A 23,183-nucleotide genomic window follows, 5' to 3' on the forward strand; every position below is an offset into this window, starting at 1 on the left:
TAGGACTTTTACCCACATTTTTTAATTCATTAAATTGTATTATATTTAAAAGGCTTTAAAATGCTTAAGATACCTTTCGGCATTTTAAAAATATTTAGTTCAAAATATTATCTTTCTAAAAATTTGTATGATTTTTCCAAATGACACTATTTGTTCTGCTAAGAAATTTTATGTCACCTTTAATTTTGCATCATATTGAAAGTTCAGATTCTAGGCCCCTACATTTGAAGGTTTCATTAATACTCTGAATCTATCATATGTAATATCTGAAAACAATAACCTTTAACTAGTCTAAGATTATAGGGCAGTCCTTTCATATTTCTAGCCCTAATAATACTTCGAAAGACAAGTTTGATTAATTCTTCCCTATTTCCACCCTCTTCCTCAAATTTTTTTTTAAGATTTTTATTTATTTATTTCACAGACAGAGATCACAAGTAGGCAGAGAGAGAGAGGAGGAAGCAGGCTCCCCGCTGAGCAGAGAGCCCAACGCAGGGGCTCGATCCCAGGACCCTGAGATCATGACCTGAGCCAAAGAGGCAGAGGCTTAACCCACTGAGACACCAGGTGCCCCCCTCAAATATTTTAATTTATGCTCTTAATTTCTCTGTCATCCACCCAGCAAAACCTACCCTCAGGAAAAAGTCTGAAACTAATTTACTGGTAACAGCTCAGTGTGAGCTGGTCGGGGAGCCCTGTCCCAGGCTTCTGTGCCAGCTGTGCCAGGGTAACCTCCCCAAGTGTCTGCTTCCACAGGTATAAGACGGAAGTAGTTAGAATTAATGATTCCTAAGATTCGTCCCTGCCCAGTCACCGCCTTTAAGGGACGTCTGCAGCCTTCTGCATCAGGCATTCGGTTTCTCGCAGCACCTGCGACCGGTAACCAGGTAGAGTCCTTCCAGGACTCAGTCACTGAACCAGCGCTGGTCGAACACGTGTTCTGTGCCTGGCGACAGCCGTGATTGCAGAGATCTACGAGGTGACGGAGGAGGAGGAAAGACAACGAAGCAAGTAACCAGATGGAAGCAACGCCCAAGCTCGTGCGACACCGCCAGCGCGTCCCCGAGTCGGGCGGGAGACTCAACCCGTCCTCAGCGCGGGGAGCTGGGTCCTGAGGCAGGTCGAGGTCTCGGCCGCGGGAGGCCGGGGGGGGGGGGGGGGGGACGGGGGACGGGCTCCGGGTCACGTGCTCGCGGCACTTGCCCCGATTCAATCTGACGCACTTCGTGCGATTTGATTAACGCGTGTCCCTGCTAGACCTCAAGTTCCTGAGCTGCGGGACAGCGTGTGCGCGTGTCCACCGTTTCCCCCAGAGGCTCACACACCGTGTCACGCTTAGTAACTGCTGAAGAATGGATTTAAAAAAAAAAAAAAAAAGGCCCCCGCGAGCGTGTCGCGTCCAAACATCTTCCAGAGTGGCCGGTCCGCTGAGGCGGGCGCCCTGTGCAGCCCACTCGAGCGCCCGCAGAGTCAGCTCCGCCCGCGCACCGACCCCCCGGGGGCCGCCTCGGGGTCACAAACCACCGCCGTCACCGCGCCCTGCGCGCTGGAGGTGGGTTAACAGCCTCCCCGAGGCCCGGCCAGGGTTCTCGAGGCCCGCGGTGCCGTCCGGGCCCGCGGTTGCCGGGCCAGAAAGGCAGCATCTGGACGTCGCGGACAGAAAACCTGCTTAGCTTCCGGACAGACGGGCGGAGGGGTGTGTCACAACGGCAGTCACTGGGGAGTTCCGACACGTCTACCCTCGCTGCCGGCCGGAAGCGCCCGGTACGATCACGCGACAGCTCACCCGACACCCCCGGGCCGCTCCGAGCCGTGGAGGCAGAGCCCCCCCTAGCGGCCCCGGAGGCCGCGCCGCGAGATTCCCGCAAGATCCCGTCTCCCAGCCACGCCCAGACTCGCGAGAGTAGGAACGGCGGTCTCAAAGGGCTCCACGGAACGGAACTTCCTATGTCTAGTGTTCCTACACGGAAGGATCTGAATTCACCGGAATCGATCGGCGTTCAAGGGCAAAAGCGAAGAGGGAGGTGCTCTTAAGGTGACAAAGCCTACCGGACGGAGCGGAAGTCCTTGTTCCTACGCCGCACGGAGAGGATCCTGGGGGCCGGAAGGAGGTGGAAACTCCTGCCGCGGAGCAGTTCGCGGGCGGCCTGTCCGGGGAGGAGAGCGCGTGGCTGTGGAAAGAGGCGTGTGGCTGCAGCGCGTGGCCGTTGGCGGCGGTCGGAGGTGACCGAAGGCCTGACGTCGCTGTGGAACTGGAGCCCGTGAGTGATGGTGGGGAGATCCCGGCGGCGCGGCGCGGCCAAGTGGGCAGCTGTGCGAGCCCAGGCTGGTCCCGGCCCAGAGGACGAAAATGAAGACGATTCAGAGTTGCCCCCCTCGCCTGGGGACTCCAGCTACTACCAAGACAAGGTAGACGATTTCCATGAGGCCCGATCCCGGGCTGCCTTGGCGAAAGGCTGGGGCGAACTGGAGAGCGAGGGGGAGGAGGAGGACGGTGATGAGGAGGAGGAGGTTCTGCCCCTGGATATTGCTGATGAGGACGACGAAGGTGGAGAGAGCGCGGGGGAGGACGCGGATGACGATGGCGGGAGCTCCGTGCAGAGTGAGGCCGAGGTGTCCGTGGATCCCAGTTTGTCGTGGGGTCAGAGGAAAAAACTTTACTATGACACGGACTACGGTTCCAAGGCCCGACGCCGACAGAGTCAACAAGAAGTGGAGGAGGAGGAAAGAGAGGAGGAAGAGGAAGCGCAGCTCATTCAGCGGCGCCTCGCGCAAGCCCTGGAGGAGGACGACTTTGGGGTCACCTGGGTCGAGGCCTTTGCAAAACCAGCACCTCAGGTCGATGAGGCGGAGACCCGCGTCGTGAAGGATCTGGCGAAAGTTTCAGTGAAGGAGAAGCTGAAGATGCTGCGGAAGGAGTCACCAGAGCTCTTGGAGCTTCTAGAAGACCTGAAGGTGAAGCTGACTGAAGTGAAGGATGAGCTGGAGCCGCTGCTGCAGCTGGCGGAGCGAGGGGTCATTCCCCCCGGAAAGGGGAGCCAGTACCTGAGGACCAAGTACAACCTCTATCTGAACTACTGCTCCAACATCAGCTTCTATTTGATCCTGAAAGCCAGGAGAGTCCCCGCGCATGGACACCCCGTCATAGAGAGGCTTGTCACCTACCGCAATTTGATCAACAAGCTGTCAGTCGTAGATCAGAAGCTGTCTTCTGAAATCCGTCATCTGCTCACATTTAAAGAGGATGCTGGGAAGAAAGGACTGAATTCGAGAGCAAAATCCACCAAGGCCAGGCCAAAATCCGTTTCAGAGACCACTGCTGCTGCCTCTGCTGTTGCAGCCTCGTCTGATGATTCCGATCTTGATGAAGAAGCTGCGCTGAAATTCTATAAGGAAATAGAAGACAAGCAGAAGTTGAAGAGAAAGAAAGAAGAAAAGAGTGTTGACGAACAGGCTCTTGAAGATCAGAATGCGAAGAGAGCCATTACCTATCAGATCGCTAAAAATCGAGGACTTACACCCAGAAGAAAGAAGATCGATCGCAATCCCAGAGTGAAACACCGGGAGAAGTTCAGAAGAGCCAAAATCCGCAGGAGAGGGCAGGTCCGAGAAGTCCGGAGAGAGGAGCAGCGTTACACTGGCGAACTCTCTGGCATTCGCGCGGGAGTTAAAAAGAGCATTAAGCTTAAATAACGTTTTCACTTGGCTTAAGTTTTTCGGCAATAATTTTAGATCAATAAATTTTTATCTTTAACTGGTGAAGTGATTGGATTGATACATAATACCTAACCTTAGATTTTAAAAATTCTTGTCAACAGGGAAATTTGGTTTGTTGCTCAATTTTTTTGTTGTTGTTCTTTAATTTATATTGAAGTCATACTGGGAATTTGGGGAGCAGTACAGAAGTGTTTGGTAAAAGAGGTGGTGTGGACCAGAGCTCTCCGATATTCTGTCAAGTAGTTGCCTAGGAAAGTTACCTGGGTGGTGAAGGAGCAACTGTCAAACTTAGAACACTTATAATTTTTCTTGTGAAGAGAATGCACCTTTGGAATCATCTTATTTGTAAGATGGCCTGTAAAATAGTTCTGACATATTAATTTCATTTACCTGAGTGTAATTCTTGAGCAGGATACTTGTAACTCATAGGTCTAATGTCAGCTTAAGGATTTTGTACATTCTGTGTGGTAAAAGCTTAGGAATGAAAAGGAACTTTGGTTAAAAGTAGAAAAAGACATGACAATTGTGAACATTTTTCTGATAGTCCTTAATGTGATAAATAAGGTAAAAATTTCATTTTCAGTACTGTACTGGGGACTTCCAACAGTTGCCGTTTGTACACTCTAGTTGCGGAAAATTTGGTAGGATTACTGTGAGGTGAGTGACAAGTTCAAGTGGTAAAAGAGAAAAAAAGTTAGACCTTTCCTTAGTTATTCTGGTCTTTAAAGTAGGAGGGAAATGCTGAGATGGTGAACTTGAAAATATTTGGGATGATGCCAGGGAAGAAAATGACCAGCCTAGTGAAGGAAAGCATAAAAGATGTAACTATGTCACCGTTCATTAGCTATTGTGAATTAAATATCCCTAGCCGTTAGAGATACAGAGACGATCAATGGTTAATATTTATTAAACAATCACCATGTACCAGTTGTGCATCACCTCATCTAACCTTTATAGTAACTTTGTGAGGTGTGGTACTGTTTTATAGATTTCCCTTAGGAGGATGCTGAAATCCAGGAGGTTAACTTTATAAAGGATGCAGACTTGGGATTTGGACCTAAACCATCAGTCCAGCCTTTCTGGCTTTCCTTTCCTGATACATTAGGAAAAGTACAAATTTTGCAGTTCACTTACTCCAGTGCTTTTGAGTTAATTACTTGATTTCCAACTCATTTTCTTTATGGTACAACTATACCTACCTTGGAGAGGTGATGTAACAATGGTTAAGAGCTTTGAGACAATAGAAAGTATGTGTTTTGGTTCTGCCCCCCATCCTGGCATAGAACTCCTAAGCCCTTGTTAATTCCTAAGTGATAAGAGCACTCAGAGCATTTTTTGGTTCTAATGAGGTGACTGGGTTGGCTCCTGCTTGGCACTGGAATGGGGGCTAGTGCCCAGAAAGTTCAGGCCATAATTAAAAGCTTGGAATTTTCAGCCCTACCCCCATTCAACAGAGAGGGGAGAGAGGCTGGAAATGGAATTAGTGATTTATGATGCATATGTGAGAAAGCCTTCATAAAATCCCAACAGTGTGAGGTTCAGGGATCTTCCAGATTGGTGAATGCGTCCACGCGGACAGGGTGATGCACTCCAGCTCCATGGGGACAGCGTCTCCTGTGCTTGGCACCCTTTCACACTTCACTAAATGAATCTCTTCGTCTGACTGTTCACCTGTATACGCCTATCCTTTAACAGGCTGGTAAAAGTTAAGTAAGTGTTGCCATGAGTTCTATGAGCCACTCCAGCAAATTAATTGGACCCAGGGAGAGGGTCGTGAGAACCTCAGATTTGCAGCTGATGGGGCAGAAGCACAGGTAACAGCTTGAACTATCCAGGTAGAGAATGTCAGAATTTAGTTAAATTGTACAATACCCAGCCAGTGTCACAATTGCTAGGGGGAGGAAAGGGGCTCACATCTGGTGTTAAGAAATATTGTGAGTGTGGTAGTATAAAGGAAAGAGGTGTAAAACAGTTTTCCCAATTCGAAAGCAGACTAGACTCCCAGGGTTCGTAACCCATTTCCATCACTTAGTCTATGAGTTGGGGTACATCTCTCTGTTCCTTAGTGTTTTTTTTTCATCTAAACTGGGAGAATCAGTAGCAGTGTCTGCTTCGTAGAGTTTTTGTGAAAATTAATATTAAATTAATTAAAGCACTTAAAACAATGCCTGTTACACAGCAATCACCTAGTAAGTTTTGGCTCTTAACTACAGGGTTGTGACAACACACCTCAGCACATAGGTGCCCAACGAATTGTAGCTAAAACAGAAACAGAATAAAGAATAGTATGTAAAAACGATTGAGAAATTAATATCCTCGGTTTGAAAGAAGAGGGGAGCATTGGGTGAGCACATTAAGGAATACAGAAAACCTAGCACAAGACAGGAAATGAAGTTAGAGGTTAAAAATATTCGATGTTCTATGTCAAATCTCTGCCAGATGTATAAAATGAGGAGGAGGAGATATTTTAAAAGGAAGAAAAGCTTTCCATTTAGGAATATGGAAAAAAATATGCATGTTAAATATTCCACCAAATACTCCTTCAGAGACCTCACAACACATTGTAAACAATTCATTCTGGAATAGCTAAGATATAGGTGGTGCTATCCTAATTACAGACGTAAAAAATGTGAATTGATAGTTAATGAAGTAACAAATTACTGGATATAGTATTTACATCATCCAAATTTTTGTATATATTTAAACATTTAAAGGGCACTGAGATGTGGGGGGTACCATTCTAACATGGGAATAACTTAACTACTCAGTGTGATCACTTACCATAGTGACTCACTTAGTGAACTCAGGAGTGTCGTGGGTAACAGTTCCAATAAAATAAATGACTGGTTTCTGGCATCAATCAATATAAAGCAACATACTGTTAGTTTTATGTCAGCATGTTAAGCTGTGGGTAACTTAAAAATACTAAAAAGTAAAGAAAATACCAAACTAGTGATCCAGTGATTTACTCTACCACTAACCAGCGGACTAGTTTTGAGTAGTCAATTTCTCTAAGCCACAGTTTCTTACCTATATTCTTGTGAAGGAATTAAATAAAAATAAATGTATCCCTTTAGTTTTTGTGTGAAATAAATTTGCTTCTCAGGCTTCTTTTTTTTTTTTTTTTTAATTTGACAGACAGAGATCACAAGTAGGCAGAAAGGCAGGCCGAGAGAGAATGGGAAGCAGGCTCCCTGCTGAGCAGAGAGCCCAGGACCCTGAGATGACCTGAGCCGACGTCAGAGGCTTAACCCACTGAGCCACCCAGGAGCCCCTGCTTATCAGACTTCTAAAACTACCTTAATGGTCAGAGCTTTTGGCCCCTGGGAAATTACTTTTTGTGGTCTTAAAGATAAAAATAGCTTATAATTTGAATAGTTATATTCACATATCTGACACAAAAAAACATCTCTGAAGAATGGCTGGAATTGCTTATTCCTTGCTATTGTCTAAAGTAAAAGAGTTTTAATATGTTACAGTAATATAACATTATCAAAATAATTCAAGAAAAGTGAAGGTCAGTGTAATTTACATCTCAGATCATAATGAGGAACAAGTACCACTGACTGAATAGAAACTGATCCCAAAAGATCATGTAGGATTCACCTAGAGTTCCAAATCACTCAAACTGAATATTACTTTGGGTAATAAGTCAGAGTTGTTGTTTTTTTAAAGATTTTATTTATTTATTTGACAGAGATCACAAGTAGACAGAAAAGCAGGCAGAGAGAGAGGAGGAAGTCTCCCTGCTGAGCAGAGAGCCCGATGCGGGGCTCTATCCCAAGACCCTGGGGTCCTGACCTGAGCTGAAGGCAGAGGCCTTAACCCACTGAGCCACCCAGGTGCCCCGTAAGTCAGAGTTTAAAAATTATTTTAGATAGTGATTCTTTTTAACACATTTGCATTATACCACAGAAACAAAATTAAAAATTTACCACCCCTGAGGGGCACCTGGGTGGCTCAGTGGGTTCAAACCTCTGCCTTCCGCTAGGGTCATGATCCCAGGGTCCTGGGATCGAGCCCCACATCTGGATCTCTGCTCTGCAGGGAGCTGGCTTCCTCCTCTCTCTCTGCCTGCCTCTCTGCCTACTTGTGATCTTTGTCTTTCAAATAAATGAATAAAATCTTAAATAAATAAATATTTTTTAAAAATTTACCACCACCCAAATCAACAAGTGTAAATATGTAAGTTTTAAATTTTGCTTAAAGTATATTTTCCTAATATCAAAGTTTTTAACTTAGTTACTTCAGCTATGCATTCCAGAGGTTTTCTGGATTCCTTCAGCTATACATTTTTGAGGAAGAAAAAATGATTTTTTTTCCTTACATTTGCTTCAAAGTGAAGCTTTAAATGAGAGTAAATATTAAGAATCCACATTTTTAAAAGTATAAACAAAACAACAACCAAAAAAAAACCCTGGAGGAAATGAACAAAATGGTCTGCCTTAAGGAAACAATGTGGGGTAGCAAGTAAAAGTGACCTCTAGAGCCAGACTGAGTTCAAATCCCAGTCACCACTTACAATGTGTCTTTGATCTACTTAATCTCTTCCCAATTTCCTCACATTGAATAATGTATGATGTTCTAGCCATTTAAATAGTTAAACCATATAATATACGTTTAGAACAGCACCCAGCAGGTGTTTAGTGTTAGTTAATATTAACTTTTTTTATTATTAATCCATTAAAAAAATCACTCCCTCCACTTGAAAGAGTTAATTTTCTCCTTGGTTCTCTCAGTACTTTACAAACCAGAGCACCTAAGGATGAGGTGGTAAGTTAAAGAAGCAGATTTCTGTGCCCTACCATCACAGACTCGGATTTAGCAGGCCTGGTGTTAATCCAGGGATCTGTATTTTTGTCGGGCACCTCAAATGATGCTGATCCAGATAACCTATAGAATACACTTTGGGAAACACTGCCCTGGGCACACTGGTCTTAGGTTTCTCTTAGCCAATAACAGAGACATGAATGAAATTAATTACAGGAATGAAATATGGGTGGTATTAACATAGGACTACAGAACTTCAATTGTTAGTCCCATGAGAATCTGTTGAAAGCAATGGACCGCCAGGCAGAACAATAACCTAGGCTCGACCACATTTTACATACCAGGAGTGGGTTCCTGGACTCTGAAGCCAGGAGTCCTTGGACCTCAGGAAACCTTACACTTGACCTGTTCCTTTTATTTACCCTTAAGCGTTGCTTTATCTAATACATACACTAGGAGACCATCTTATGATGAGTGAGAGAGGGGATTATTCAAAATAAGCAGATGGGGGACTCCTGGGTGTCTCAGTTCGTTGGACAACTACCTTCGGCTCAGGTCATGATCCCGGAGTTCCAGATTGAGTCCCACATCGGGCTCCCAGCTCCACAGGGAGTCTGCTTCTCCCTCTGACCTTCTCCTCACTCATGCTCTCTCACTGTCTGTTTCTCAAATAAATAAAATCTTAAAAAAAAAAAAAAAAAGCAGATGACCAAACAACTGTATTAGCACTCATAATTCTTTTATTCTTATTACATGAGCAATTTATATATATATATATTTTAAGATTTTGTTTATTTATTTCACAGAGTAGGCAGAGAGGCAGGCAGAGAGGGTAGGGGGGTGAAGCAGGCTCCCTGCTGAGCAGAGAGCCCGATGCAGGCCTCGATCCCAGGACCCTGGGATCATGACCTGAGCTGAAGGCAGAGGCTTTAACCCACTGAGCCACCCAGGTGCCCCTACATGAGCTCTTTTAGACATACAGTTGACATTTGAACAATATAAGGATTAAGAATGCAAACCCACACCCCCATGCAGATGAAAATCCCATATCATTTTTGACTCCCCCAAAACTTAATAGCCTACTCTTGACCAGAAGCTCTACTGATAGTATAGATAGCAGATTAACACATTTTTATGGTATGTGCATTATATACTGTATTCTTTTTTTTTTTTTTTTAGATTTTATTTATTTATTTGTCAGAGAGAGAGAGAGCACACACAGGCAGAATGGCAGGCAGAGGCAGCGAGAGAAGCAGGCTCCCTGCCAAGCAAGGAGCCCGATGCAGGACTCGATCCCAGGATGCTGGGATCATGACCTGAGCCGAAGGCAGCGGCTTAACCAACTGAGCCACCCAGACATCCCTATATACTGTATTCTTACAATAAAATAAGCTAGAGAAAAGACAATGTTATTAGGAAAATCCTATGGAAGAGAAAATACATTCACCAAACTGGACTGTTACTTATTGGAAAAATCCACATAGAAGAGTCCCTGCACAGTTCAAACCCATATCGTCAAGGGGCAATTGTACTTACGTTTCTAATTACATCATATTCAAACCTACACATAAAGGGAAATTAAGGCCAAACAAATAAGTTTATTCCTTAAACTTCACTTAAGTCCAACTTGTCACAATCACTTCTGTTCAGGGTCCCAATGGCACAGAGTTTTATAAGATTTCAGGAAGAGTAAAAGTATTTCTGAGAACTACTAGAGGAGTAAATCTGTTGTGTACTGTAAAAAGGAGAAACTCAAAGATGTCAACTTTGGGAGAAGACTCATTGGTGAGAGATAGACATGTTGAAGTTGGACTGATTAACTGCTTAGTTAGGATGCTGTGGGACCTCAAAACAGGCATGTAGCTCTTACATAAGGAAGGCAGAGAGTTCTTTTTGAGTAGAATCTGGGAGGGAGAGTGAGTGTGGCAATATGGGAATGCAAACATTTTAAAGTTTATCCCGGAGCGCCTGGGTGGCTCAGCTGGTTAAGTGTCTGCCTTCGGCTCAGGTCATGATCCCAGGGTCCTCGGATCAAGCCCCATGTCAGGCTTCCTGCTCAGTGGGGCATCTGCTTGTCCCTCTGCTTCTGCCCTTCCCTCTGCTCGTGCTCTCTCTCACTCTCAAATAAATAAATCTTTTTTAACAAAAAGTCTATCCAAAGGCAACAAGGGCGAAACAAGGTTGGAAGATAATATTGGAAAGGCAGGGAGGGCTTAGGTCATGACAGACCCTAGACTGTATCCCAGATACGAAGAAGACAAGCAAGGTTTTTGAAGAATCTATGCAACATAATTAGATCAACCTTCAGATAAGCTAATTACTCATTCTAACTGCTGTAGAGCAATGGAATTGGAATAGATTAAAAATAGAGGCAGGAAAACCAGCTAGGATTGCAATAATACAGGCAAAAAAGAAGATTCCAATTAAAGCAGCAAAAACAAATTAAGGAACAGATTTGACAGAAATTTAAAAGAGAATCTGATGAAGGCATGAGAAGTGGGAAAACAGTGAATAAAGTCATACAAGGCCAGAAATCTGAACAACCACATAGTTTCGACATTACTGAGGTATTAAATTCCAAGCTGACACAAAACATTATAAGCTTCTCTAGTGTAAGCCTTTGAACGCCCCTTCTCCACAGTAAACATAAGGAACACCACTTTGCTCTTTGCTATTAATAGAACTTTATAAAATATATATATATAATTACCAAACTCTTAATCAAAATCATCCCTCAACATGTTTTATTTTCTATTATAAAGGCTAGGCCTTCATCATAGACTATTTGCAATACAGGAAAGTGGAAAAATGGAAAAATGCATCCATATTTCTTTCACCCAAAGAAAACTGCCATCGCTTGACCTGGGTTAAGTATATTGCTGAAGATAAATGTATCTTAAGAGCGCATTGTAATCTCATTAAGAATATTATATTAAGAGTAGTGCTTATAGGGACACCTAGGTGGCCCAGTCAGTTAAGTGCCCGGCTCTTGATTTTGGCTCAGGTCATGGTAGACCCTGGTGGGCTCTACACTCAGTGGGGGGTCTGCCTGAGGATTCTTTTTCTCCCTCTCCCTCTGCCCCTGCCTGCTGTGGGCTCTCTCTTTCTCCCTCTCTTTGGGACAAATAAATCTAAAAAAAAAAAAAAAAAAAAGCAGTGCTTATATTTCTAAGAGTTTAACAGATAAACACGGAGAGGACATATATATATTGACTAAGTATTTTTATAATTAATCTTTTGCAAAAATAAGTCAGTGACGGTCATCAAAACCTTGTGAATCAAAAGGAAAGAACATTGGACTCTCCAGAGAGTTTTCACACTGAGGCTTTATATTAACTAATTGGTGTAAATAAATTTCTGGATTAAAATCAGAAGTTAAACATGAAATCTTAAGTTGAGTGTATAGTTTTCAAGTAAGTCTTTCCCCAAGTACCACACAATGAAAAACAAACTGCTCAAAAAAAAAAAAAAAAACAACAGTTGTTTTTTTTTTCTCAAGATTTTATTTATTTATTTGACAGATATCACAAGTAGGCAGAGAGGCAGGCAGAGAGAGAGGAGAGAGCAGGCTCCCCGCAGAGCAGAGAGCCCAATGCGGGGCTTGATCCCAGGACTCTGGGATCATGACCTGAGCCGAAGGCAGAGGCTTTAACCCACTGAGCCACACAGGCGCCCTTATTTCATTTTATTTAAGATTATATTTATTTGAGAGAGAGAGCACAGAAGGAGAGCGAAAGCAAAGAGCAGACTCCCTGCTGAGCAGAGAGCCCGATGTGGGTCTTAATCCCAGGACCCTGAGATCATGACCTGAGCTGACCCAGGTGCCCCATGAACTGAGCTGAAATACCTAATTGACTGAGTCACCCAGGCACCCTTATTTATTTTTTTAAGTTTTAATTACTTAAATAATCTCTACATTACACATGGGGCTTGAACTCATGACCCCAAGATCTTGAGTTGCCAGCCCTTCCCCCTGAGCCAGCCAGGAGCATGAAAAACCATTATCTTGGAATCATTACAAGCCTATACACAACACTGAAAAAGAAAAAAAGCAAAAACAAAAATGTTCCATCTGTTCCCAAGTAGTATTTTTTTCTCTCACCACAGTTCTAAAAAGCTTACGCTAAAAGTACATCCATGATATTGATTTCTAAAAAGTGTTGTCACACGTTCTAAGGGTCCATCCTTAAGATCACCAGAGGATTTCAAAAAAACCGAAGGATAAATAAAAACAAAATGAATGTAGTTGAAAAGCCTCTCTTGCTTATTTCACAAGAAAATGAATATTCTTACAGTAGCTTGGATTTTGTCCCTTTAAAACAGTACAGTAAGATGTTCTGTGAATTTTCAAGAAGCAACATGTTTAGGCTTGTTTTTATAATCTTGGCTTCCTTAAATGTGTGCAGCAGCTGAATCAACCCTTACTGCACTGAAGCTGATGTAGAGCTGTGATCATATTATTGATCCAAAAGCTAAAAGCATAAGCAACTAGGAACTTGGAGTACCATCCACCTTTAAAGAAAAGGCTCACAAAGAGCCTTACCTATAAATTTTAAAGAACTCATATTTCAGCTGGCTTTCTATATTCATTACACGGCCACTTAATTAACGACATAAAACATAAATAGAACTGCTTTTAAATGCAGAGAGGCACGCACAAAAAACAATTGCACTGCAAGATTCCACAGCATGTCAGTGTTTCTTATACCTATAGGGATCTTGGCTAACGAGAGAGGAGAAAGCTGGCGATTTATTTTTTTTTTTAAGATTTTTATTTATTTATTTGATAGACAGAGAGAGATCACAAGTAGGCAGAGAGGCAGGCAGAGAGGGGGGGGGGGGAAGCAGGCTCCCCGCTGAGCAGAGAGCCCAATGTGGGGCTCGATCCCAGGACCCTGAGATCATGACCTGAGCGGAAGGCAGAGGCTTAAACCACTGAGCCACCCAGGCACCCCAAAGCTGGCGATTTAGACTAGATCATGTTTTGTACTTGAACTCGATGACTTCCTTGGCTGATTGTGATTTGTGAGGACTCTGCTCTTTCCTCCTACCTTCAATGGAGTTAAGTGTATATTCTTGTCAAACTCTTTACTGAAACATTGCAAAACATCTCCGTGAAGGAGCTATAATCATACTTAAATTTTTCTGCATGCAAAAATAAGGTAGAAGATCCAGTTAAGGATGGACATTAAAACCATATAACACACCCGGAATCTTTAAGTTTTTCTCTTCGAGGTATTTTACAGTTTGTAATTCCTAAAAGGCAAACATGTCTTTTATCAAGATTCTCACCCTCAGCAAGACTGAAATAAAAAGGCCAAACAATCTCCCCAAATGCTAAAGATACGATGAAAAAGGTTTTTTCCCCCCCTCAGTTGAGTTTATTTCTGAAAGTTCTATGCTGTTTTGCCAGTAATAAAATATAGCTAATAACATTATAGCTAATAAGAAGTTGACAGGTCTGGTCTTAAAGGCTTTCCCCGAATTTCTTATTTAATCTCCACAACAGGTCTGTGAGTAAGGAATAGAATAATTTTTACAAAAGAGGAATCCTGGCTCAGAGCACAAGGAACTTAGGGAGGCTGCAGCGCTGGGATCAACAGGTCAGGGAAATGCCAGAAACAGAAAAAGCTACAAGAAAACGGTCAGGCTCCTTGACGTTGGCTGCTCCTAAACGTTTTTTAAACTAGTTTTTGTTTCAAAGTTTTTTGGTGAAAGATAGTATTAGAAGGTTCACGTTAATTCCTTGTAACTTCGAGAGTGATTTTCAGAGAATAACAATGAAAAGGTTTATTTTCCCAGAGAAGGACAGCTCCCTCTGCGGCGGGAAGGACAGAAAGAGAAAAGCGGGCGCCCATGAGCCACAGCAGGGGGCTTTGATGCGGAGACCGCATGGACACGACGCCGGCGCCGCGGAGACCGCATGGACACGACGCCGGCGCCCCGCAGCCCGAGCACCAAGCCAACCCGCTAGGAAACCCGCGTGAGGCTCGCGGAATCCGGCGTCAGAAAGCGCGGTAATAACCGGAAATCGTCTCTATTGGAGAAAGAAGCGTTTGCTGAGGGGAATGACTGGATCCGTCAGCATCGACTCAAACACTGAAAATAGAGCCACGGCGCCCAGTGACCAGCGAGCCCCGGGCCCCACGGAAGGGAAAACCGTCGACCTGTAGCCGACGCGGGTCGCATCAGTTCTCGTGTTTGGTTGAAAATGCGCTCGTGCGCGCCCGGAACGCCCGAAAACCCGGGAGCTCGCGTCCCAGCAGAGACGACGCGTCTACAGGGCGCGCGTGACAGGGAACAAAAGAGGTGGCGGAACGCGGACGCCCCCCTCGAGTCTGTCCCAGGCGGCGCTCAGCCATGAGAACCGTGAACCAACGGTTCGAGTCCGCGCGTGTGAAAGGCGAGTGGGGCCGCTGAGGACCCGCGGGCAGGGAGGCCCCTTTTAAAAGGAGCCTCGCCCCTGCTCCCACCGCGATCGCGGCGCCTCCGCGCTCCGGCTGACGGGAGGCGGCAGCCCCGGGAAACGCCGCGGGCGGCGGCGCCCCGTCTCCCGCCCCTCAAGCCCCGGGGGGCGGACACCCCTGACGGCCCAAGGGGGCCGGGCTCGGGGCGGGTGAGGTCGCGGCCCCGGGCGCCGTCTCCTCCCCTGGGGTCGGGAGGGAGGGCCCCGCCGGCGGAGGGAAGCGGAAGGCGGGACGTGGGCAGAGGAGGACGCCGCCCCCTAGGGGAGCCGCGCCGCTGGCTGCGGGCCGGGGCGGGAGGAGCCGCGCGAGGAGGCGGCGGTAGGGGGACCGCGCCGTCGGGCGGGGCCGCCGCTCCCGCTGGCTCCGACCCCGGCAGGGCGGCCTGTAGACGGCGCGGCGGAGCGCAGACGCCGGCCCGCGGCCGAGGAGAAAGGTGGCGGCGGCGGCGGCGCGGACGGGACGAGGCGGCGACTCGCCGCCGTGACCCTCCGCTCCCCTGCCCGCGCCCGGGAGCGAGCCGCCGGCGGCGGCGAAGGAAGGAGCGAGCATGGCTGAGACCCCGCCGCCGGCCGCCTCCGGCGCGGAAAGTTGCAGCGAGGAGCCGGCGAGGGGCGGGGAGCCGCAGCCGGAGGAGCCGCGCCGCGCTCCAGCCGGGGCGGCGGACCGAGAGGGCGAGGCGGGGCCGCCGCCGGCCTCCCCCGCGGGGCAGTCGGAGCCCGGCTCGCCGGTGGCCGCCCCCTTCTTCCTGCTCTACCCGGGCGATGGAGGCGCCGGCTTCGCAGCGCGCCCGCCGCCGCCGCCGCAGCAGCGCGCCTGGAGGACGCCGCCGTCGCCGGGCTCCCCGCTGCCCTTCCTGCTGCTGAGCTACCCGAGCGGCGGCGGCGGCGGCGGCAAGCACCGTGAGTGGCGGCGGGAAGCGGGGGGACTCGGCCGGGAGGCGGGCGGGGGGCGGGGAACTGCCGCGCTCCGGCCGCCGGACTGTTTACCTCCGCGTCTCCCCAGGCCGCGGGCTCCCGCCCGGCCTCCCCGCCCCTCCCGGGCCGGGCGCTGGTCCTCGCCGGCCTCCCACGTGCTCGCCGGATCCCGGCCCCGGGTCCCAGGCGGGGCGCCTTCCCCGGAGAAGCCGAGGAGGGGGCGGCGCCCGGAGACCCGGCGGCCGCGGCGACCCGCCTGGGGAGGGCTCCCGGCGCCGCGGCCGCCGAGTAGGTGTGGCTGCTGCGCCGCCGCCGCCGCCGCCGCCGCCCGCGCGGCCTCAGCCGCACCAGTACAATTTTTACGAGCGTTCGCGGCGCGGCCGTAGGTCCCACAGATTCGTCCCCCCGGACCGGGAAGAGAAATCGGGACCAGTACCCGAGATGCCGAGAAGGGGGACGTGTGGCTTTGCAGGGGCCGCTCCCGAGGTTGGAGCGTTTGGCAGGAAGAGGCCTCCGCCTTTCGGCGCCCCGGACGCGCGAGCCCTCTGGTTGCCGCGGACCCCACTTTGGGCTGTGTCGGCCCACAGAGGTTCACTGCTGCTCGCCGTGAGCGGGGCCCTAGGGCGGACAATGTGTATAAAAAGACTGGGAGGAATGTGAAATCTGGTTCGACAAGACAGGGTCTTACAGTAGGAAAATGTGGCTGGAGATACCAGGCGTGCCATAAATGCGAAATACTTTGCTGTGTGAGTTCCGAAAAGGGGGAGAAACTTGCCTAAAGGGATGAGGGGATCTCTCTTTCCCAGAGACAGAGCTAAAGGTTTCTTTGATCGCCGCAGCAAACCTTTTTTAACTGCTCCCCTCAACCAAGAAATCCCGACTTTGCCTTTTCTAACCCTTCATCCATCCCCTATGAAAAGATTAACATTAGTCGAATATTTTCTGGGTGCATGTGCTGTGATTATCAGAGTTAATCCTCACATCTCTGTGAGATAACGACGCCACGTTTTCAGATAAAGCTAAGGGTCAGTATTATTGAGTGACCTGTCCCAGGTCACAGCCTTAGAGAAGGAATGAAGTTGACCCAGATTCCCTGCCTACCAAGCCCGTGATCTTTAAGCAAACCCCCGAGTTGGAAAACGGATGGCATGGTTCTCCTAGCTTAGGGGGCCACTGGATTCAGCTGGAGGTAGTAGTCCCGTGTGACCTTTTCTGTATTACCTAGAAAGGGGGCCAGCTCTGACCACTGACTAACAGTCTTAGTGAAACCATAGTTTGTGTGTTGGAGTGGTCTGTGCTCATCTCCAGATGGGAGTCTAATTAAGGTAGAAATTAGTCCTTTAATAAGCAGAGGAGATGGAGATAAGAATATTGACCACAGTACTTTCAGTTTTCTAAGGAATCTGCTTTCTAGTTTGTTTAAGCACAGCCCTTTTTTTATCCTTAAAATTTTATTTCTGTGTAATCTGGTTATTAACTATCACTATAGAGTGAAAACAGTCCAGTCAATTCTTTATAACTCTCAACAGTTCTGGTACAAAGTTTGACAGAAGAAATTTTCAACTGTTGGCCATTGTCATTTGTGGGGATTATCTGAATTTAGGTTAATTTATTTGATTCTTCCCCTATTAAGGGTTGGCTTTATTTATTTATTTATTTATTTATTTATTAATTGTTAGAAAATTAGGGCCTAAGGGGCAAACGAGTGGCTCAGTGGGTTAAAGCCTCTGCCTTGGCTCAAGTCATGATCCCAGGGTCCTGGGATCATGCCTGCATCGGGCTCTCTGCTCAGCAGGGAGCCTGCTTCCCCCTCTCTCTGCCTGCTTCTCTGCTTACTTGTGGTCTCTGTCTGTCAAATAAGTCAAATAAGTAAATAAAATCTTTAAAAAAAGAAAAGAAAAGAAAACTAGGGCCCAAGCATGATCAAGATCAGGAATGGAAGACTTAAAACTGAGGTTTCATACCTATGATCTCTTAGTCTCTACCTTGCAGTAGTAGTAGTGTATTAAAGTAGTTCTTGAGTTTTAATTTTTATCTTGTTATTTTATATCTACTTCAGAACACAGTCATACTTGGAAAAAGGGGTACTCTATATATTAATTACAACATTTCTTGGTGCTCAGTGCAATATTACTTTCTATGATGTACTTGATCAAGTATCAGAACTCTGGGTCTCCTGCCTGTTGACTTGAGCAGCCTTAGAACAGTTTTTGGTTTTGTTATTTGTTTTTTAAGATTTTATTCATTCATTTGACAGACAGATCACAAGTAGATAGAAAGGCAGGCAGAGAGAGAGAGAGAGAGGAGGAAGGGGAGCAGAGAGCCTGCCGTAGGGCTCCGATCCCAGGACCTTGGGATCATGACCAGCGTCAAAGTCAGAGGCTTTAACCCACTGAGCCACCCAGGCGCTCCCAACCTTAGAACAGTTTTAAGAAGATTTCTCATTTCAGCCGCCAGGGTGGTACTTGGATTCAGCGTCAACACCCAGTGAATGTTTGCCTCCTCAACACCTAGTTTTTAACTCTTGCTAATCTATTTGCCAAAAGTGCGTAATATATAATAACTTTGAGGTATTGTATATTAAGTCAATGTCATCTTTTTATTTTAGAAATCTTACCTGTATCCAGAGATTTGAAAAATTCACCTTTATATTTGAGTTCAGAAGCTTTGTTTTGAATGACATCCACAGATGCACTTTAAGAATCCCTGATTTGGGGAGGAACTTCTCATTTATGTATAAATGCAGGAATGAGTAAGGGAAGAAAAAAGTGTTATGTCTAGTTTATACACATACACGCAACATAAAAATAGATGTACATGTGCATGTACGCACGTTATTGTGTGTGTATATGTATGTATTTATTCATTGATCTTAATTTATCCTCCATGGACATTTCTGGTTTTTTGTCTCTCTTCTGTTTTCATCAATTAATAGTATTCCATAAAGCATTACACGTGGTCAGCAGTTGAATACACATTAATTGGTTCATCTGCTGCATGTTTTTTTTTTTTTTTAAATTTTGAAAAGACAAAACTACTTTATCCTATTTCATAAGTATAGAGGTACCTGCTCAAACTCAAAAGTCCTGGGGATAGGACTGAACCATCAGAACCCTAACACTTTGAGCAGTCATCTTTATACTGGTAGATTTGAGAATGGCAGATTGAGTTGTGACTTTTTTAAAGACAGCTTTTTGGTATAATAAACGTAGAACAGAGCAGTGTCTCAGTTTACAGTGCTGTGATTCACAAATCTTCAGCTCTTTTCCAACTATATTAAGAATGCTTTCCCTGAAAAAAAAATGCTTACACCTGTGTTAAGGATCACTATCTATAGGCAGCTATAAACACCCATTTAAAAAAAAACAACCCCATCCTTCAGCAATGTAGCATCTTCAGACAGTATCTAATCGTAGGTTAGTGACTATCAGAACTGGAGTTTAGGATTCAGGAGTATTTATTTATTCACTTATTTTTAAAGATTTTGTTTATTTGTTTGACAGAGAGAGAAATTACAAATAGGCAGAGAGGCAGGCAGAGAGAGAGGAGGAAACAGGCTTCCTGCTGGGCAGAGAGCCCAATGCAGGGTTCGATGCCAGGACCCTGGTGTCCTGACTTGAGCCGAAAGCAGAGGCTTAACCCACTGAGCCACCCAGGCGCCCCAGGATTCAGGAGTATTTAAATAGCTAACTGCAGGTAGGTCCCTTGCACCTATAGCTGCAGTGACCTGAGCTGAGGGAGTGGAGCTGGGTCATGCCCCCGTTTCCTGTGGCTGTGGTAACCTGTCTGCTGCTTCCCCTTCCCAAATTGGCTTTTATCACCACTGCTGCCTGAACTTTCACTTCTCCCCTTCCTCCTGCCTCCTTCCTTTCGTTTGCTCCTCTGCTCTGGCATTATCAAGAAGTCAGAGCACGCTCTGAGATTGACAAAGCAATGACTTCAGAATATTAGAGGTCATCTCTGAGACTTTGTTTTGACTGTTCCCATCCTGCTCTTCATTGGTTGATTGTTACAGAGTTTTCTTTTTTCTTAATTCTGATCTTAGCTTCATTCTGGATACTGGAGGATCCCAAAAGACTTCATTAGATGAAGTTTAACTATAGTTCTATAACCCAAACAACTTCAGATAAAGAATGTGAGCAGTAAGATAATAGTAGTACAGCAGCTGCCATTTATGGAATATTTCCGTGTGCCATGCAGAGAGCTAGAAAGTTCACATGTATCATCAATACTTACCAATTTTTTTTTTAAAGATCTTATTTATTTATTTGACAGAGGGAGAGATCACAAGTAGGCAGAAAGGCAGGCAGGGGTGGGGTTGGGGGTGGGGGGATGGAAGCAGGCTCCCTGCTGAGCAGAGATCCGGATGTGGGGCTGGATCCCAGGACCCTGAGATCATGACCCGAGCAGAAGGCAGAGGCTCAACCCACTGGGCCACCCAGATGCCCCAATACTTACCGATTTTTTGATTTCATAATATTTCCAATAGGTAGAAGTGCCAATACATAAAACCACTCTCTTAACAATGAAAACTGAAAAGAAAAAAATGGGAAGGAGTAGTTCATATAGAATTCATATACATATATGGATACAACATGTTTTTCTTCAGAATATTTGATTCAGTATCTCTAACTTTTCTAAATTATTATAAAATACAGAAATTCTGGTAGAGTTACCTTGGATTTAAAAGTTGACATTCCGGAGACACAGATCTTGTGGTTTTAGGATAGTTCTTACCTCAAATTTTAGCACTTATAGGAATCACCTGGATGTCTTATTAGCACAGATTATCTGGCCTTATCTCCAGAGGTGTTTTGTTTATTTTTTGTGAGGTATAATTGACATATGACATTATATTCGTTTTGCATATACCACATAATGATTCACTATTTGTTTATAATGCAGTTTTTTAAGTGAGGTACAGAGAATGAATTCATATTCCTGCATAGTATGATACTGTAATTCATGTCCTTAATCATTGTATACTCCTCAACTCAGTTTAGGTAGAAGGCAGTAAAATTTGCTGAGAGAGAGCAGAGGAAGGGTGGCAAAGAAAGCAACTTTTAGGGCTAAAAGACTAGTATTGTCCTCAAAACATATTCCCCTGACTTATTCTGTCTTGTATCTTTTTCCTTTTTGTTTGGCTTTTAAAAGAAATCTATGTTAACAAGGTAGAATCTTACAAAGAAGCTAAGGGAACATATTTTTCTAGTGTAGGTTATAGATAGTAAAAAGTCTGGGAGGGTGATGGGGAGAGTGTAGCAGAATTAACTGGGTGCTATTTCCTTGTTGTCTAGTATTTTTGGAAAGTCCTTAAATAAGAGCATTGCCTAAGAGATACACTGACTCTTTGTCATTGTACAAAAGGTAACATGTAGCCATCATAAATAAAGGAATCCCATTGTTTTTATTTATTTATTTATTTACTTACTTACTTATAAGTAAGCCCTACACCCAATTAGGGCTTGAACTCACAACCCCAAGATCAAGAATCACATGTTCTGAGCCAACCAGGTACCCCAGGGAGTCCCATTATAATGAACTTTGCAGGATATCACACCTAAACCTTATAAACAGGGAAACTTCTTCCTGTAGTGTGAAGTGGCTTAACTATTAGCTTTAACATTTATTTTGGGAAGTCAGTCGAGTATCATAAGCATGGCTTAAAATTAGGAGAATGAAATGCTTTATTTTTTTTTTAAAGATTTTATTTATTTAGTTGACAGAAATCACAAGTAGGCAGAGAGGCAGGCAGAGAGAGATAGAGAGGAGGAAGCAGGCTCCCCACCGAGCAGAGAGCCCAATGTGGGGCTCGATCCCAGGACCCTGGGATCATGACCTGAGCCAAAGGCAGAGGCTTTAACCCACTGAGCCACCCAGGCACCCCAAAATGAAATGCTTTTAGAGTTTTAAAAGCAGTCATATTTGAGAGAGTACCAATATGGTCCCCTTCTCCACTATAATTATGAAAGGTTCATGGTCTTTCTAAAACATCAGTCAGGGGCTTCTGGCCAAGCTGGTATCCTGTTTGCAGGGCCCCTGTTCATGACTGACTGGTTCTACAGTTGCTCCATACCACATAGACTTGACAGGCAACAGGTGTCAGAGGGCGAGGCATGGAGGTGGGGCAGAGGTGGGAAAGTCTGAAACTTTATAAAACAGGAGAAGAGAAACTGTCACACACTCAGCAAGAGGAATGTTGAAAGCAGAAGTTGTTTGAGCAAGCTGCCTTTTAGAATGTGGTTCCTCTAACTTTAAATCTGTTTAGGGACTCTCCGAAGATAGACGCATCTGTTTCCCCTGCCTTTTTTATGAACTTAAGAAATCTGGTCATCTGATATGAATGGTAAAATTCTGACCCATCTCTTCTTCCTTCCGCAAGGCCCGAGAAATGCCCCAGCATAGCCTTTGCTCACATTTCCTTTTTGCTTTCCTCTACCTCAGTCCTGTGAGCATCTCACCCCCCCACCCCGGCCCCCCGAATCTACCTCAGTCCTGTGAGCATCTCACCCCCCCACCCCGGCCCCCCGAATTCCCAAGCACTTACAGTGATGGTAATGGCTGGTATTTATTGACTGCTTACTTTGTACAAAGTGCCATGCTGAGCATTTTATTTACATTACTTCCTTTACCTCTGAAGTAGTTAATATTACGTCTGCATTTGCCATTGAAGAAGCAGAGACAAGTGGCGCCTGGGTGGCTCAGTGGGTTAAGCCTCTGCCTCTTTGGCTCAGGTCATGATCTCAGGGTCCTGGGATCGACCCCCCCAACGGGCTCTCTGCTCAGCAGAGCCTGCTTCCCTCTCTCTCTCTGCCTACCTCTCTGCCTACTTGTGATCTCCCTTTCTCAATCAAATAAATAAATAAAATATTAAAAAAAAAAAAAAAGAAGCAGGCACAGAAGCAAATATTCCAAGTGGTAGAATCTAGAGTTTGCTGTGGGCCTTCTGGCCCTACAGTCCACATGCTCTCAGCTTCCTTCATCAGCTCCACTACTGAAATCCCATCCTAAATTGAAGGCTCCTTTTCAGACAGCAGCAACCCTCTAGTTTCTCATTCTACCCACCAAAGCTCCGCTTGCTAAATGAATAAATGAATGTGAAATCCATAAGTCACCAGTTTGACAGAGAAAATAGTTGTACATGTAAACAAAACACTGATTAGTTGTCTGTGTGTCAAGGACTTAGGAATTTCTTAAAAACCTATAATTGCCTGTTTCTTGTCTATTACCTTGTTCTTCATGTTTATAGTGACGAACACATTGTAGGCACCCTGTGCATATTAGATGAACGAATCTATTATGTACAAATGAATAA

The 23,183-nt window shown here is 45.6% G+C and overlaps 2 protein-coding genes across 11 annotated transcripts in view; both read left to right on the forward strand.

The window, feature by feature from the left end:
* Positions 1-1,442: 1,442 nt before the first annotated feature.
* UTP3 (UTP3 small subunit processome component) lies at positions 1,443-3,754 on the forward strand. Its single transcript, XM_004766318.3, has one exon. The coding sequence runs from the start codon at positions 2,269-2,271 to the stop codon at positions 3,691-3,693; it is 1,425 nt and encodes a 474-aa protein (XP_004766375.1). The 5' UTR covers positions 1,443-2,268; the 3' UTR covers positions 3,694-3,754.
* An 11,584-nt stretch (positions 3,755-15,338) lies between these two features.
* The window catches only part of RUFY3 (RUN and FYVE domain containing 3), an 82,408-nt gene continuing 74,563 nt past the window's right edge, over positions 15,339-23,183 (forward strand). For 5 of the 10 annotated variants that reach the window (XR_006606719.1, XM_045079842.1, XM_045079844.1 and 2 more), the window contains exon 1: positions 15,339-15,853. Coding sequence is in view for 8 of the 10 variants with exons in the window: in XM_045079842.1 (XP_044935777.1) it covers positions 15,502-15,853 (352 nt within the window). In the remaining 2 variants the exon portion in view is untranslated. The remainder of the gene's footprint in view (positions 15,854-23,183) is intronic. The other 5 variants (XR_006606720.1, XM_045079839.1, XM_045079841.1 and 2 more) reach the window with 1 other exon arrangement.

The sequence above is a fragment of the Mustela putorius genome, unplaced genomic scaffold (genome assembly GCF_011764305.1).
Source record: "Mustela putorius furo isolate JIRA1106 unplaced genomic scaffold, ASM1176430v1.1 tig00000430_pilon_pilon_pilon, whole genome shotgun sequence".
Taxonomy (NCBI): Eukaryota; Metazoa; Chordata; class Mammalia; order Carnivora; family Mustelidae; genus Mustela; species Mustela putorius.

Bases quoted from the DNA above. Each gene is read 5' to 3' on its own strand.
- UTP3 (XM_004766318.3), top strand. From the start codon at position 2,269: ATGGTGGGGAGATCCCGGCGGCGCGGCGCGGCCAAGTGGGCAGCTGTG.